The sequence below is a fragment of the Uranotaenia lowii genome, chromosome 2 (assembly GCF_029784155.1).
Source record: "Uranotaenia lowii strain MFRU-FL chromosome 2, ASM2978415v1, whole genome shotgun sequence".
NCBI classification, from domain to species: Eukaryota; Metazoa; Arthropoda; class Insecta; order Diptera; family Culicidae; genus Uranotaenia; species Uranotaenia lowii.
In genome coordinates, this window is record NC_073692.1 from 144,564,540 (window position 1) to 144,580,349 (window position 15,810).

Consider the following 15,810-nt stretch of genomic DNA (forward strand, 5'->3'; position numbering starts at 1 on the left):
TCCATCGGACAATCAAGTATGGAGGAATCTTTATCTACCCGGCCACCGCGGCTGCCAAGAATGGCAAACTACGACTGCTCTACGAGTGCAATCCGATGGCCTTTATCGTAACGAACGCCGGTGGAAAGGCAAGTGCAGGAAAGGATAAGGAAATTTTGGATGTCGTGCCTACATCAATCCATCAACGTTGCCCGATCTATCTGGGATCTAAGCTGGATGTTGAGGAAGCTTTGAGTTATATCAAGTGAATGTTGAAGATGTTTTTGTACCGTTTCAAAAATAAAATTATGTTTAAAGGTTGAGATTTAAAGGATAAATGTTTAATTTGAAAACATCTGATGATGTTCGCGTTACGAAAATATTAACGTATTATGTCTAAGCAGAAAAATATGCCCATTTAACTATTTGTGAGAGGGTAGGGTTGTTTCGGACAAATAATTTTCCATTAGTTCAAGTTATCGTAATTATTCGGTCTAACAAATCCATAGAATTATTCAAAAATTAAATTCAAGGGTGAAATTAGGTGAAAACAACTTACCACTCGCGCCTGCCTCTAATAAGCATTCGCCTTATGCTTCGGTAAAAAGTTAAACCCGTCTGGAACAGGTCCCAACAACATTTCACTAATAAAGAAAAAGAGAGTTCGATAAATTAACTTCAACAAATACCAATGTTAGTTCAACTATTTACCTTAGCTTAACCCAATCTGCACAATTCGGCGAAGCCATCAGTGTTTCTAGATCATCTCGACCTCGAAATAGTTCTGGCCGTTGATTTATTTTTTGCGGTGGACGTTCTAGAAGCCCATATGGCACGTACCGATAGAGGAATGATTGCCATTCCAGGAAGAATCTGAAAACAAAAAAAAAATACATTAACTTGAGTTTATAAAAGTTTTTAAAAAGATTTACCGTCTAGTGGATTCCACCCCTTTAGTATCGCTGCCCCAGTGTTCTAGACCGTAGTTGACGAAACGTTTCAACATCTCCATTCGCTCGCTACTTGAAGGGTCAGATGGTTTCTGATCTTTGATCTCCTGGAAGATCCACGGTTTGATCAGTGCTCCTCTGCCGATCATTACTCCAGCGATTTCGGGAGTATCTTGCCGAACTTTCTCGTAGTCAGCGTAATTGTATATATCTCCATTCCCGAATACCGGTATAGATTTGGCTTGCTGTGCGCACTGGCGAATGTATTCCCAATCCGCGTTCTTTGTATACCTCTGTTCCTTGGATCTACCATGAACGGTAACGAGACTAGCTCCAAGTTCTTCGAACATTGGTATAAACTTGTGGGCGATGTTGCTGTTCTTATAGACACCGACCCTTGTTTTGATGGTAAATTCTTTTCCGTATTCGTGCAAGAGTCGCGTTACACTTGGTATGATTTCCATTAACCTATTCTTGCGTCTTAAAAGAGCACTTCCCGCTCCCTGTTGAAAGATCAAATCTATCGGGCATCCCAAGTTTAAGTCGATAAAATCGACATCGGCAGAATCTGCGACTAATTCCGATGCGTAAGTCAATAATTTTGCACTGTGGCCACATAATTGAACCCCAAACAAGTCCTCACTGGAATGCCTTTTGGTTAAGGCCCATTCCGAATTTATTCCTTTCACCAATGGTATCGCGCAGGCCATCTCCCCACAGGTTATATCTACGCCGTATTCTTTACAAATTCTTCGGAAGGGTAAATTTCCAACCGTTGTCAGAGGGCTTAGATAGAGTTTGTCCCTAAAAACTATTTTTCTACGTTCGGCGTCTCGAAGCACGATCAAATCCTCTTCAGGACAAGAACCGAATCGCTTGATAAGCGCTTCTCCTTGAACGTCTTCGTTATCCTCTCCCTTCGGCATTTCAAATTTTTTCAACACTTCGTCCGACTTTTTGAAATCGTAATTCTTCCTTTTCAATTCCTTCTCACGTCTAGTCAACGTGATTTCTTCATTTTCTTTCAGAACATTTTCGTTCGTTATATTGTTGAAATTTTCATCCAAATGCCCACTTCCAAACCTACAAGTAACTCCAAATGGACACCGCCCTTTCAAAGAATAAATGTAACAAGTTTCACCGATATCCTTGGGCTTTAGTTGCATATATTTGGATATATCATGCGAAAACCTGCAGTTGGCAAATCCACACTCTTCTCGCTTGTCAGGACCGTTATTAAGTGACTTGCAAAGACGCGCCTCGTGGTCCTCTTTAAAGGGGAGGCCGCGGTTTTTATTCTGACCTCGATTTTTTTTCTTGTTCTTCCGGTCATCGGCATATCGACCTTTCTTTTTGGGTGGTTCCTCGGTGGACGACTGTTGCTCGTTCGACCGTTTTTCTGTGGCCTGGCCATTGCCTTCTTCGACCTTGTTCGAAGAATCATTATCCCCTACATTGCGAGGAACAAGGTATCTACAACGAAACAAAATGGGTTAAAATTAAATGACTATGAAACCTGGTAGAAAACGTAACATTGTGCCGACATTGAACCTTGTTATCATTTTTTCAAACTTGAAATTAAAATTTAACAAATCGAAAATAGATATTTGCCATCGTGAAAATTTTAAACTCGCATTTTGTCACGTTGTTCATCTGATGCCGATGCCTAAATGTTGTTCAACCACATTTTATACCATAATATGGTATCATCAAATAAGGTTCCTGGAGAACATTTCGGGATATACCGTGGTATCGCTTTTCCTCCCCGGGCTATGTATCAAGCATTTTTGCTTTATGGATAACTTGTCTATCGATAGAAGTGTGTATTTCAATTTTAAATTGAAAACCAAAAACATTAAATTTTTGGAAAGCATGGTTGTCACTCTGAAAATTTCATTCACCGACGAACTTTAATACTACTTCAGTTTTATCCCAATCAATTCTACTTACTCTGGCTTGATATAGCACACGGTTTCGTCCATTATCAGCCGTTTACACCTCGAGTAAAGAAATCAATTTAAACTAGAGAAGAGTAGGAGATATTCAATTTTTTTAGCGAAGCGCGAACTTAACAAGTGATTTAAGCCAAAAAATGTTTATTTTTGTTGCATAGCGGGGAAATTCACCACAAAGTTGAGCACGTGCACGGCGTGGATGTGACACATGAAATATTGCAGTATTAGGACACAGTAAAAACTGTAAAAGCTAAATTTTATTCTAAATTTTAGTTATGATAACTTTTTATAAAATCGCTATAGTTAATGTTAAAAAACTTAAAAAGTTATTTGGCATCGATCACCTACATACTTTAAGAAATTCACGGATCGATCGGAAACTCGAGCTTTTGATTTTCTTTTTTTTTTTTTTAAATTGACTGACAAAAGATAATCATAATAATCTTTATTTCAGATTCGATCTTTTTATTTTTTTTCTCGTTAAATTTTGGATAATTAGATCGAATCTTTAATACCGAATTATTGCCATATAGTGCCATTCAAAACATAGTTCGATTCTCTGAAATATGAGTTCCATTTTTCCTCCGTGCGATGGTTCAAAACAGAGTTCGAACTGCGAACTCAAAGTTGAGGGCTGCCACTGAAGTGCTGTTTTGAACCAAACAATTTAATTTTGAGTTCGACAAAAGAAGCGTGAAAGCAAATTAAATTGACTATCGAGAATTTTGTATGCAGATTCGATCTATCGAACATTCATATGAATCGATCGTTTCTGAAGATCGAACAATGCTAATCTGTTTCACCAAAGTGGAAGTTTTTTAAACAAAATCTAAAATCAAATATGATTCAGAAACAGGAATCATTTTTAAAAAAATTATATTCTGAGCAACGAATCTGTTTGCTGTTGCCTGTGCTTTATGAGGTGGAATTTGGCCTGAAATGTTTCAGTGACCGGCTTCTTATAAGAATTATGCGCGTTTCTTTACACGGAAAATAATAAAAAGGTAAAATTTACCGAGCGAGTCAAGGTAAACGATCGTGAAAGCCAAAAAGGTAGCTTCTACCTCTTCGAGGTGAAACTCACCTCACAGCGAGGTAAAATTTACCTGAATCGAGGTTGGAAAAAAGGTACAATTCACCGAGGAAAAAAGTGAATCCAAAAAAGGTAAATCTTACCTCGTAGCGAGGTGAATTGAGCTGAATAAAAAAGTATAATTCACCTAGAAAAAAAGGTAAAACCAAATAAGGTAAAACTTACCTCGTAGCGAGGTGAAGTTGACCTGGATTGAGCTAAACAAAACGGTACAATTCTTCTCGAAAAAAAGTGACTATTCGCCGAACCCGTTTATTGAGGTTAAGCTGTTTTGTGATTCAGGAACAAGTTTTGCTTTGTGCATAATATGTGAAAATCGGAATAGAATGGTAAGTGTTTTCTTAGATATCATTTTGTTGTGCTGGTTCTCGTCATAATACATTGCTTTTGTTTCAGATCGACCCATAGAGCGATCCTCCACGTCATCCTCCAGCCGGAAAAGCCGAACCTGACCGGATTAGCCGAACAGAGGAGGTCATGAATGTACGCAACGCAGGAGTATTCAGCGGCCATGGCGGCTCGGAAGAACGCGAAGCCGAATTACCAGTCCCTATTTATCTCCAATAAATATAATTTTTGATAGAATTTTGTATTTTTTAAATTCTTATTGAAGAAACCAATCAAACCAACCAGCATTTACCTTTTAAATCATTAAATGGGAAAACGGTATTATTTACTATTTTGCTAGGTGAATGCGAAAAAGGTAAAATATACCTTTTTGCTAGGTGAATTGAAAAATGGTATAATTTACCATTTTGCTAGGTGAATGAAAAAAGGTAAAATTTACCTCGAAAGAGGGGTGGAAAAAATTCACCTCGCAAAAAGGTAAATTTTACCTTTTTTTTATTTTCCGTGTAAGAATACTCTATAAAGCGTTTTTAATTCGTAATTCGTCTTTTGTTTCGATTGTGCTCGCAGTTTTTGTAAAGGTATGTCACAAAAATTAACTAACTATTTTTTTCTAAACAGATAAATTTTATTCTAAAGATTATAAAATGGAATATTTTTGAATATGTTTGCTTACTGTATCATGTTTTAGCCAAATTCTGTTTGGTGTCCCTAATATTCAAAATGTTTGAAATCGAATAAACAAAAAATAACCAACCTTTTTTTTGCATTAAGCTGTTGCTCTACTACCAAAATCAATTACTTTAGATGACAGTAATTTATATGTAGCCTAAAAAATTAGCCTAAAAATAAATATCCTGCAGTTAAACTTATTTCATCATTACCTATCATCATTACTTATTTAACCATTTATTTAACGAAATTAGGGTTACCATATGCTGCTAATGTAAAAAGGGTACATTGGGTTGATTTAAAAAAAAATGGAGAAAATATGTAGCTTAACTTAGATATTAATCAATAATGCAATTAATTCTAAATATTCGCGGAAGGAATAACTTTTTTTTAAATATGCCGTTTTTGTATTAAATTTTAACCAAGAATTAATCAAATTTTTTCTAGCTTTTAATTTTTCTTAACATTTTAATTTAAAAATAAGATACCATGGATCCCCCTGGGCCATCTCGTAATCCGCACTCGCAACCGCCGCCACCCTTTCTGCCACAATTCACACAACCACCTCCCCCGATCCCACGGCCGTACAATCAACCACCCCAACCAATGCGCTATCCACAAGGGTTTGAGGACAGTTACGTTGCAGATAATGCCGGCGGGCCATCACATCAGCTGTCATTTATTCCACCACCTGATCCAATGTTTGCGCAACCACCACCACAAATAATGCTACCACCACCAGCAATGCACTTCTCGGTGCCACCCCCTCCGATTACCATGGATCCAACGACAGTCGAACCACTGATGCAACAGCTAACCTTGGATAGCCAAAAGAAACAGGAACCCAAAAAGCCAAAACCATACGTGTCCCACTTCTACGATATTAACAATGGGGATCTTCCGGTTTTCGGAGTTGTTGTTATGTGGGGTAAGTGTAATTCCATAATCTTCAACGAATAAAGTTTATGCCATTCACACTTAATATTAACATTCAAACCTATCATAACTTTGGATTTTATTATAGACTTTCCTAGAATATTAGCGTTTTCTAAAGATGTTTTCACTTTTTTCCAGAGAGGCAGCGAAACTTCAAGCGACCCCCGCAAGGATTGTTAAAAGAGCTAGAAGCTTTACGAGCAGAGGAAAGTACGAAAAAACCTCTACCAAAACTGCCAAATGTTCCGAGAGAGAAAGGAGAACTGTCGTATACTCTGAAGCGCAAACCACTGCCTTACCTCCGCAGACTTGGTCCTCAGAAAGCGACCGTATATTTCGCGGACATGTTCCAGGCTAACAGCTTTGTCCAATCTAAACAGGGGCGCGATTTCTACGCTTTCATCCCTCTCAGTTACGTTACAGTTGTAGCTGCGTTCATGGCCAACCGAAAGGAAATCAACTTTCTAGAGTTCCAGAAGTTCTGCAAAGAACATCCCACTATCATGCATTGGCGCAAAAAACTACGCGAAGACAAAAAAGTTCTTGTAACTCTGGCCTACCGGGGTACCAAACTACCAGAGAAATTAGTATTCAATGGGCAGGAGTACAAGTTGGATTTCCACGTGCCACCACCGGTACTCTGCGAGCGTTGTTTGCGATACGGTCACCGGAAAACCGATTGCATGAAGAAGCCTCGCTGTGGTGTTTGTGTTCGTACGAAACCCTTCCTGAAACACATGCAGGTAAGATGCACTTCTCGGTTCAAAGTTATACAGGATCGTTGTTTCTACTGTCTCGAGGATCATGACGTGGGAAAACCAGAGTGTTCCGAACAAAAGGCACAGCGCTTGTTCAAACAGCAGCTTGTCAAAAGAAAAATGGACTTCCTAACAGTACTGGAGAACGATATTATCAAAGGCTTGCGTGCTACTCGGATAAATTCGGTGGCCCTGTGGATGGACCCACAAAATGATGAGAAAAATGAGGAACAATTTTACTCTGTTGCTTCTTAGCTTTATTGCTAGAGCAATTGGCATTATAATTGCATTTATTTTTTTAAATACTTTTGATTTATCATTATGCATGTACAACCTCTCGTGAAAAATCTGCAATATATCAAATTGGGTTGACCTTCTAATTTTCAAATCTGTTATTATGTTCTGATATGAATAGTTTATGACCAACCGAACCAAAACCATTTTATTTTATAAGTACCAGTTTATTAAAGAATATTCAGAGGATTCAATAAAAAATGGTAACCATTCAATCAATGCAAATTTGTGAAAATCTCCTTTTTTAGAAACATTGACGATCGGATGACTTAGTAATCACACATACAGTTTTTGCAAATAAATTATTTTTCAAGATTGTATTCAAAGTAATTAAAACTCATCTGAGACATCTTACACATGGTGATACTACCGTTCTAACATGCAGGTAAGTGCTTCAAAAACGATCCATCGCCAGCTGCCTGGGTAAACTTATTCCGCACCAGATATGTGCCGATTACTTCGGCCACCTCATGGGGGCGGTCTTCGTGGACGGCATGGCCGCACCGGGCCAACACCTGCAGCTGAAACTTTCCCTGCATCTGGCCCACCGTAAGACTACGATCAAGATTGTCAATGCCGGCCAGGAGCAGCAGCTTCGGTACTCTTACGTCCAGAAACTTTTGGCTGAGCCCTTGGAACCACCCTTCCCAGTATTTTTCAGATTTCGACAGATCAATGCGCCATTTGTATTTCTTTACAGCGCTGCTGGCGGCAGATGCCTGGGGCAACGATTCCGGAACTGCCGGCGGTGGCAGTTCAGAATCTTCGGCAATTGCATTAGGATTAGCAAATTTGGTTCGCTCTTCTGTTGCTGACTCATCCAAAAGGGGGAGCTCAGTAGTTGATAGTTTTCCTGTTTCAATACTGGAAGAAGAAGAGAAAAAATAGTAAGTGGAATCATGTGAATAAAATAAAATTTCTACTTGACAATCTGCCCGGGCATCGAGACGCGTGCTGATTCTATGTTTCTGACTTGGCCGCTGCGGACACACCACTCCACGGCATGCTGAATACTTTTGAACGTGTTAGGCCTCGATCGCAGAAAACTTTGCATGCTGGCTAATGCTTCCAGAGCCGTTCCTTCTACCACATCTATTACCACCACACCGATGAGCGAAGGAATAAGTTCTAAGTTAGCCACATGGACACAAATAGCACCACCCATTGAGTGGCCGATGAGAATTATCGGTGGAGCCTTATCACCGTACATGGACTGAATAATATCACCAACGTCCCTTTAAGCAATAGATGAATTAATATTTTTTTTACAAATTTTGCATTTGAGATGAGGTGGTACGTACTTGGCCAAAGTTGGTGCCGATAAATCTTCTTCGTCATCGGTTGATGTATCTCCGTGACCTCTGATGTCTATTGCCAAACATTGACAGTGGATAAGCTTGGTAATCTCTGACTTTAAGTTCAAATAAATTAATCATTCTGTTAATAAAGTTTACAGAAAACAAACTTACACTGAAAAGTGCCCATGTGAGAGCAGAGAACCCGCCACCGTGCAACATAACCAGAACCGGTCCAGCCTCCACTGGTGGCTCAGACAGATAAACACGAAACTTCCCTTGAGCCGTTTCGACGTTTTGCTGTTCCTTGAAGTAATCACTCCACATGACCGGATTGTAGTCAGTCTGACGACGGAAGCCGCGATCGCTACAAAACCGAATTGAAACAATAGAAAAAAGAATTCTTAAAACAAATTCGGAAAACAAAAACCGGAAGCGCTGCTTACGATGGTTTGGGAAACTTGGGATTTGGACACATTGGCGGTAAACGGGACTTCATCATCACACGCTGAAGATTGGACATTCTATACAAGTACCAACCAGATTTGAAGATGAATTTACGGGAATTCAACCGAATTTATAAATATTTACTTTGCGAGACAAAAATCTAGAGCCAAAACCAAAACGATGGTTGTTGTGGTTTTTCCTTTTTTGCTCGCAAAAAATATTGTTCTTCTCTCGCAGGAAAATTTTGGAATCAAAACAGAGAGATCCGAATTCCCGCTATAATATTCTAATAAGAAAGTGGTGAATACAACAAAAATCCCGTTGTTTTTATAGAACAGTTCATGAAATATTTCAGAGCAGCGCAAAAACGCTTAATTTAAAAACGTCTTCAACAGAAATTTCAAAAGATGAAGATTTTATAAACATTTTAAGAACATTTAAAAATCTTATATATTCCAATCTGTCACATCCACAAGAAATTTCATATTGAAACAGCCAAGGGATCAAGTACGAAATGAAACATTCACTTTGTCAAATTGACTGTTTCGCTGTACCATCAGGATTGAAAAGTACCGCAAGTTTGAACTGTGCACAATAACACAAGTGCATGCTAATAAGTTTGCTCTTGTGAGGATGGGGGGTTTATTTAAATTGATTGATTGAATAAATCAGAGTTTAAAAAAAATATCAAATTCCGGAAGAATACAACAAACGCTTCAAACTCCATTTTCAAAAATACATGTTTGATACAATTCAAAACTACGAATCTTATTAAACCTGTACGAGAAAATATTGATAAACAAGATAATATTACCATGTATCGGAGCTCAAAATTATTAACTCAGGTTTTTAAAGAAAACCTTCGGTATTTTAACACTACACCCAAAATAATTTGCACGTAGGGGCTACGTGAAAAACTACATAATTTTTATCCACTTGATTTTCACGTAGATGCTACGAAATCAATATGTAAACGCGCGCCTATAAGAATTTGTGCTTCATGGAACGCACCTACATTTTACGTGAATTTTTTGTAAGTTCAACGCGGTATGTTTATGAAAGCCACGGGGAATGTTTTTATTATCGGAATGAAAATAAGGGTGGTTTGTTTACTTCTTATTTTTCATGATGAGTAAAAAAACGAAATTTTGTTATGAATAATCTTTATTTTTACATTCTTTGCACAATATATCACTAACACTACACTGCTTAAGCACTAAACACACTTTTATTTTGGGACATCCTGAAAAAAATGAAAAGTATGCATTAATTGAAAAAGTATTATTTGAATAAAAAATATTTTACCTTGTCCGTTGTTCCGTGAATGGTGTTCCGTCGATCAACTTATTCGGAAAGTCCCACCAAAGAACGAGAGAACACTATCAGTTGCAACGAGCACTGCATCCAGAGTCATTGCGATCAGAAAAATGAAAATAACAAAAATTAGCTGATTACAATTAAGGAGATTATTATCACTTACCAAAACGACAATTCCAAATCAAATGAATATCCGATTAAATCCTCCTTGCTAACATGTTTAGCTGATAACAACAGACACAACGCCTTCAAAAATTCACAACAGCTAAAAAAGTAAGCTGACGGACCACAATTTAATTTTCTAATATGAATTCACCACGGAACGGATTTGAATTTATCCACTTAGACTTTACGTGAAATTCATGAGTCAGTTATGTGGAAGTAAAGTAGTTGCTACCGGGGCGTCCTTGCTACGCTGGGGTTACTACAAAATTCACGTAGAATCGATATGATGCATCAAAATCTTAGTTTACGGGAAAAATACCGTAGAAATAATTTCTAAATTATTTTGGGTGTAAACATACCGACACTTTGTATATACCTATTCATACCGCGAGCGGTCAAATGACGGCAAACACCGTTTTCGCTAAAACTCCCTTGTTTCTCAATCGATTTCTACCAAATTTATAGTTTTGAAAAGCTTATAATTCGACTCAAATATGTTTCTCAGACAATTTTCAGCTACAATCAATAACTTTAATGTTATTTACAGTACAAGAAAAATTTTATGAAAAACATGCTTCAGGAAAAAGGTTGTAAATCAGTTATTAAGTGCTCGAAAAAAAATTCACTTAGTGCCTGGGACAGCTGAAGTTAGAAGCTATATGTTGCACATATGGAAAATTTTTTTAAAATTTTTCTAAGATCATGGCCACAAAAAATGTAAAAAAGTTGTGTAAAACCCGTACTTTTCAATCAATCAACTGCCAAAGCTGTTCCTGTTACAGTAGAAAATTTTCAAAAAATGAATTGGAAAGTTGACGTAATTTGTCACATTTTGGCATCTTTAGATTTTGTAAAATACGAAATACATAATTTATGACGAATTTTCAAAGGTAGCTGTTTTTCGAACATTTCATCAATTCGGATTTTCTGATACAATTCCTACACCTAAATTCAACTTTGCACTGGATTTTGAGTATGTTATCGTAAGGTTTAGGCAAAAAAATTACATGCAAAAGAAACAAAATTTCATACCGATTCTAGTGACATAGCTACATTGGCGATGCGATGCTTGACAAAAATATAATAAATATATTTCTAAAAGTAAAACCAGAAAATTTGAGCGAATGCTCGTTTGTTTTTTTGTTTCCTTTCACCCGTCTTCGTGTGCAAAATAGCTTTGAGATATTACCACCCACTGCGCCCGTCTGCCAAGCAAGAATTAGTGCTGACTTCTCAAAATTCTGAAACTAGTTCACTGTTTTATTTATCATATTTTTGCCAAGCATTGCACCGCCAATGCAGTTACACCACTAGAACCAGTATGAAATAAGCTTTCTTTTGCATAAGGTACACCGGGGCAAGTGTGGACGCGGGGTAAGTGTGGACGATGGCTATAAAAACAATACTGTGCACTATTTTTTCAAACTTTTGATGCAGAATGTTCAATTTACTTGTAATCTATCCAATAACTGTGAAAAAGATACGATTCAGACAATAACGGATGTTTACAGCGTCTTTTTCGGAATTTTCTATTTTCAACTACGATGTCAAGTTGATGTGCATCTTTTTCAATTGCAAATTTCTCCTAAACTAGCTGGCTCTCGATGAAAAACTCTACATTGAAACAATCCTTACATTCCAAACAACCAGTTAGGAAAAGAGACGGCGGTTAAAAATTAAGAAAAAAGAGTTTATTTACAAAAAAACTAAAATTTTGTCTTCAACCCCTACCTGGGGTAAGTGTGGACGGCTTTAAAAAGACTTGATGTTTACACATTTTTTCAATTTTCTGTCCTTCATCCTTTATGAGTTGTATTATTTAGCTATATTAAGCATTCGGATCATGAAAATTTGAGTAAAGTACTTATTTGTTCTGTGTTTTTGATGAAATCGGATCTCGTGTGTTGTAACATAAATTACACACTATAATTATAGTATCATGAACTTTTTTCAAAATTTTGGACGGTTCGAGCAATAAAGTAACGTATTCAACCAAGAAAACACAAATTTTTTAAAAATTTCCTGAGAAATCAAAGGGAAAATCTACCGTCCACACTTACCCCATAAAGTGGGGTAAGTGAAGACACCAGCCGTCCATAACGATTTGAGTGATAACTTTTTTCGCTTTGCTTCTATCGAGCTCATCTCTTCAGCTTTTGAAAAAAAAACATGTTCTGCATCACATTGAACGTCAATTTATCAAAATTGCTCCATTGCTGATTTTTTTTATGATTTTTTAAAGTTGAACTATACGAAAACCCGTCCACACTTACCCCGGTGTACCTTATAGTTTTATTGCCTAAACTTTACGTTAACGTACTCAAAATCCAGTGCAAAGCTGAGCTTAGGTGTAGGAATTGTCTCAGAAAATCCAAATTGATAAAATGTTCGAAAAACAGCTACCTTTGAAAAGTCGTCATAAATTATGTTCTTCGTATTTCAAAAATCTTAAGATGCCAAAATGTGACAAATTACGTCTACTTTTCAATTCACTTTTTCAAAATTTTCTACTGTAACAGGTACAGCTTTGGCAGTTGATTGATTGAAAAGTACGGGTTTTACACAACTTTTTTACATTTTTTGTGGCCATGATCTTAGAAAAATTTTAAAATTTTTTTCCATATGTGCAACATATAGCTTCTAACTTCAGCTTTCTTAGGCACTAAGTGAAATTTTTTTCGAGCACTTAATAACTGATTTACAACCTTTTTCCTGAAGCATGTTTTTTCATAAAATTTTTCTTGTACTGTAAATAACATTAAAGTTATTGATTGTAGCTGAAAATTGTCTGAGAAACATATTTGAGTCGAATTATAAGCTTTTCAAAACTATAAATTTGGTAGAAATCGGTTGAGAAACAAGGGAGTTTTAGCGAAAACGGTGTTTGCCGTCATTTGACCGCTCGTGGTATGAATAGGTATACCACATACGTTATTTGAAAACCGTAACACTTAAAAAAATTTAAAAACGCAAAAATACTTGCATTTCAAAAACAAAAATAGTCCTGTCGTTAAATTTGCGAAAAAACAATTATATAAGGCGTAATCATCGTTTAAAATTCAAAAACCGTCATTTGACCGCCTCCGGTACGTTTAGTGTTAATGTTCATGCCGTTTTACAAATGAACAAATCAACACTTGGCTAAAAAGAAAATAAAAACACATTTCATTACATCGGTAGATCGCCTAGTATCGGACCATCGACCGCAGCGCGAATAGTCCAAAACCTGGCTAGACCGCACGTAATGATACATCACCGAGAACCGCATCTACCGATATGTGTCTCGGTTGTATTTGGAGCTTTTCTGAGCGATCACATTTCACCTTTTTTTTCGTTCGCACTGCAAGTTTTCATCTTGTGGGGCGAACTCGGGATGAATAAACCTACTTGGTTTAAAATCCCTGAGAAAAAAGAATCAAAAAAAAAAAAAAAAGTGGGGCGAACCACGCTAGGCCTAAACTATTGCGTGGTGGTAGCTACAATTCTATCTGTATCTACCACTGCACTGCTTTCAATTCTTAAAATATTGTTTCTGATAGAATATAAAAATTTCACCGATATAGCCGATAAAAATATTCATAAATAATAACAAAATTCTTCAAATTATCAATTTTCATGAACTTTTCATATCAACTTGAGGTTTACACCACAAAATTTAATAACTCTCATTTAACAACTACTCGTTTGAACAGCAAACATTAAAAATAAGTTGAGCTCTCTTACTTTCTGAAAAAATCAATCTTGTGCTTAAATTTAAGGTGCAATTGAAAAAATCAAACCATTCAACTCTAACATTTGAAGACCTGACGTGTGTACTAGTTACATGAGGGCCCATGCCTAAAAAAACGGGAACGCCAAATCTCCAGAAGGCCAAAACTAAAGCTGGGCTTCGAACGTTCAAGGTGGCCCATAATCGCGGCCCATAAACAGTTCCCCGACAAGGTGTTTTTCAAGGCCAAGGATAAGTTCAGCGTTCCGGAGTAGGTCCGCATTTAGAAAATGTCCAAATTTGAGAATAAATTCCTGGTTTGGTAAGCAATCTGCACATGCGCGAAGCGAAGTGCACCTTCCGTGAGCCAGGACACGATGAACGGACAGGTGTGCATGAAAGAGTGCCTCCAGAAGTGGCAGCTTCCTCTCCTGAGGGCTCACAACGTCCCAACAATCTTCTGGACGGATTTGGCTTCATGCCAATACTCCAAGGACGTGCTGAAGTGGTATGCGAACAATAAGGTCAATTTCGTGCCGAAAATGTTCAACCCTCCCAACACTCCGGAGTTCCGCCCTATCGAGAAGAACTGGGCGATTATGGAACAGCACCTTCTTAAACGACCTAAGGTAGTGAAGACAGTCGAGAACCTGAAGACTTGGCTGACATAGTGAAATATTTTTATTTCTACCGGGATGGTCACAATCTTTGTTAAAAAAAACCCATCTTTTTTTCGGCTCAATTTTCAGACTCCAACAAAATTGTAATAATTTTTTGTCTTCGTAAATAGATAGTGAACATGTAGACGATTCCAAAATGATCTAAAATGTATGTAAATCGGTTCAAAAAATTTAAAGGTACAGCCAGGTTAACCATTTGAATATTTACGAGGCATCTTAAACCTAATTTTACACTAAAGGGTAATCCTTAAAAATATTGAGAACGAAATAAAAAATCAAAGGGAAGACCGGCTAAAATTTGTCTATAAATAACACCAGATCTCGAACTTTCAGCGCCTTGAGGCTTCCCTGAATCAAGTCCGATTGAGCTGGTATTTTTACAGGTGGACCAATCAGCAAAATGTAAGGCTATGATCATTTAGAATCCGGGCTGTTACAACGTGTGTATTTTAACGTAGTAACTTAGCTATCAGCGAAATAAAGTGCCCGGATACTAAATGATCATAGCTTAATATGGAAGGGTTTTTGAAATTCTATGATGAAACTGTTTTTATACATTCATTTCCACCTTACTAACTAATCATTGCCTATCGAGCTAACTTGGTCAATCTGGAATATCATTAAATGTTTCTTTTAATCTAGTTTGAATAATCAGTTCCAATCAAGCACTCGAGCTATTCGGTACTTTTATATTGCGCTTTAAATAATCAAGTGATTATTATTGCAAACTATTTATTCGCTTAACAAAATATAAGCATAACTTCGGTGAAGTGATCATCTAAGTTTTTCACATAGTTTTAAGACAAACATTCGCGAAATTTTGTGAATAACATTGGTAAAACACGAGGAGTGATTTTTCCAGTTGTCAGCCATTGTTCTAAATCGTGACCCGAAAACTAGGTGCCTGTGAAATAGTTGCTAACCAAATCAGCACCATGGAGGGTCCACCTCCGGATGATCCGCCCAATTTAGGTGAAAAACGACTTCCGGTTTACATGACCACTCGGCATAATGACGGTGTTTTACGTGTCCTGCAATTACGCGCAAAAGGAAATGACCTTGACTCTCCTAAACCACAAACAGATGAGCCTCGTCTGCCCTCTAATCCATTTGTTATCGCACGATCAATTGAGGCAGCAATTGGTTACGAAAATCGAAAACTAGTAATAGCCACAAAAGAAGCTCGAGGAACACGTTATGTTCTTCGAACGC

The 15,810-nt window shown here is 37.3% G+C and overlaps 4 protein-coding genes across 6 annotated transcripts in view; 2 read left to right on the forward strand and 2 right to left on the reverse strand.

Annotated features, from left to right (window-relative positions):
* LOC129743889 (fructose-1,6-bisphosphatase 1) overlaps positions 1-310 on the forward strand; it is a 32,199-nt gene extending 31,889 nt beyond the window's left edge. For both annotated transcript variants that reach the window (XM_055736119.1, XM_055736120.1), the window contains one exon: positions 1-310. In XM_055736119.1, coding sequence (XP_055592094.1) covers positions 1-248 — 248 coding nt within the window. In that variant the 3' untranslated portion in view covers positions 249-310.
* Positions 311-449: 139 nt separating this feature from the next.
* On the reverse strand, positions 450-3,040 carry LOC129743887 (tRNA-dihydrouridine(47) synthase [NAD(P)(+)]-like). The gene is made up of 4 exons (XM_055736117.1): positions 2,880-3,040; positions 912-2,402; positions 691-852; positions 450-623 (listed from the first exon to the last, which is right to left on the reverse strand). The coding sequence occupies exons 1-4, from the start codon at positions 2,909-2,911 to the stop codon at positions 554-556; spliced, it is 1,755 nt and encodes a 584-aa protein (XP_055592092.1). The 5' UTR covers positions 2,912-3,040; the 3' UTR covers positions 450-553.
* Positions 3,041-4,814: 1,774 nt separating this feature from the next.
* On the forward strand, positions 4,815-7,198 carry LOC129744825 (uncharacterized). 2 transcript variants are annotated; one of them, XM_055737547.1, is made up of 3 exons: positions 4,815-4,906; positions 5,482-5,925; positions 6,072-7,198. In XM_055737547.1, the coding sequence occupies exons 2-3, from the start codon at positions 5,487-5,489 to the stop codon at positions 6,944-6,946; spliced, it is 1,314 nt and encodes a 437-aa protein (XP_055593522.1). In that variant the 5' UTR covers positions 4,815-4,906; positions 5,482-5,486; the 3' UTR covers positions 6,947-7,198. The 2 variants fall into 2 exon arrangements, with proteins under 2 accessions (XP_055593522.1, XP_055593521.1); XM_055737546.1 differs by having other exon boundaries at positions 4,841-4,906; positions 5,445-5,925.
* A 68-nt stretch (positions 7,199-7,266) lies between these two features.
* Positions 7,267-8,941, reverse strand: LOC129744826 (protein phosphatase methylesterase 1). Its single transcript, XM_055737548.1, has 5 exons — positions 8,727-8,941; positions 8,455-8,647; positions 8,287-8,396; positions 7,909-8,220; positions 7,267-7,849 (listed from the first exon to the last, which is right to left on the reverse strand). The coding sequence occupies exons 1-5, from the start codon at positions 8,801-8,803 to the stop codon at positions 7,360-7,362; spliced, it is 1,182 nt and encodes a 393-aa protein (XP_055593523.1). The 5' UTR covers positions 8,804-8,941; the 3' UTR covers positions 7,267-7,359.
* Positions 8,942-15,810: the final 6,869 nt, after the last annotated feature.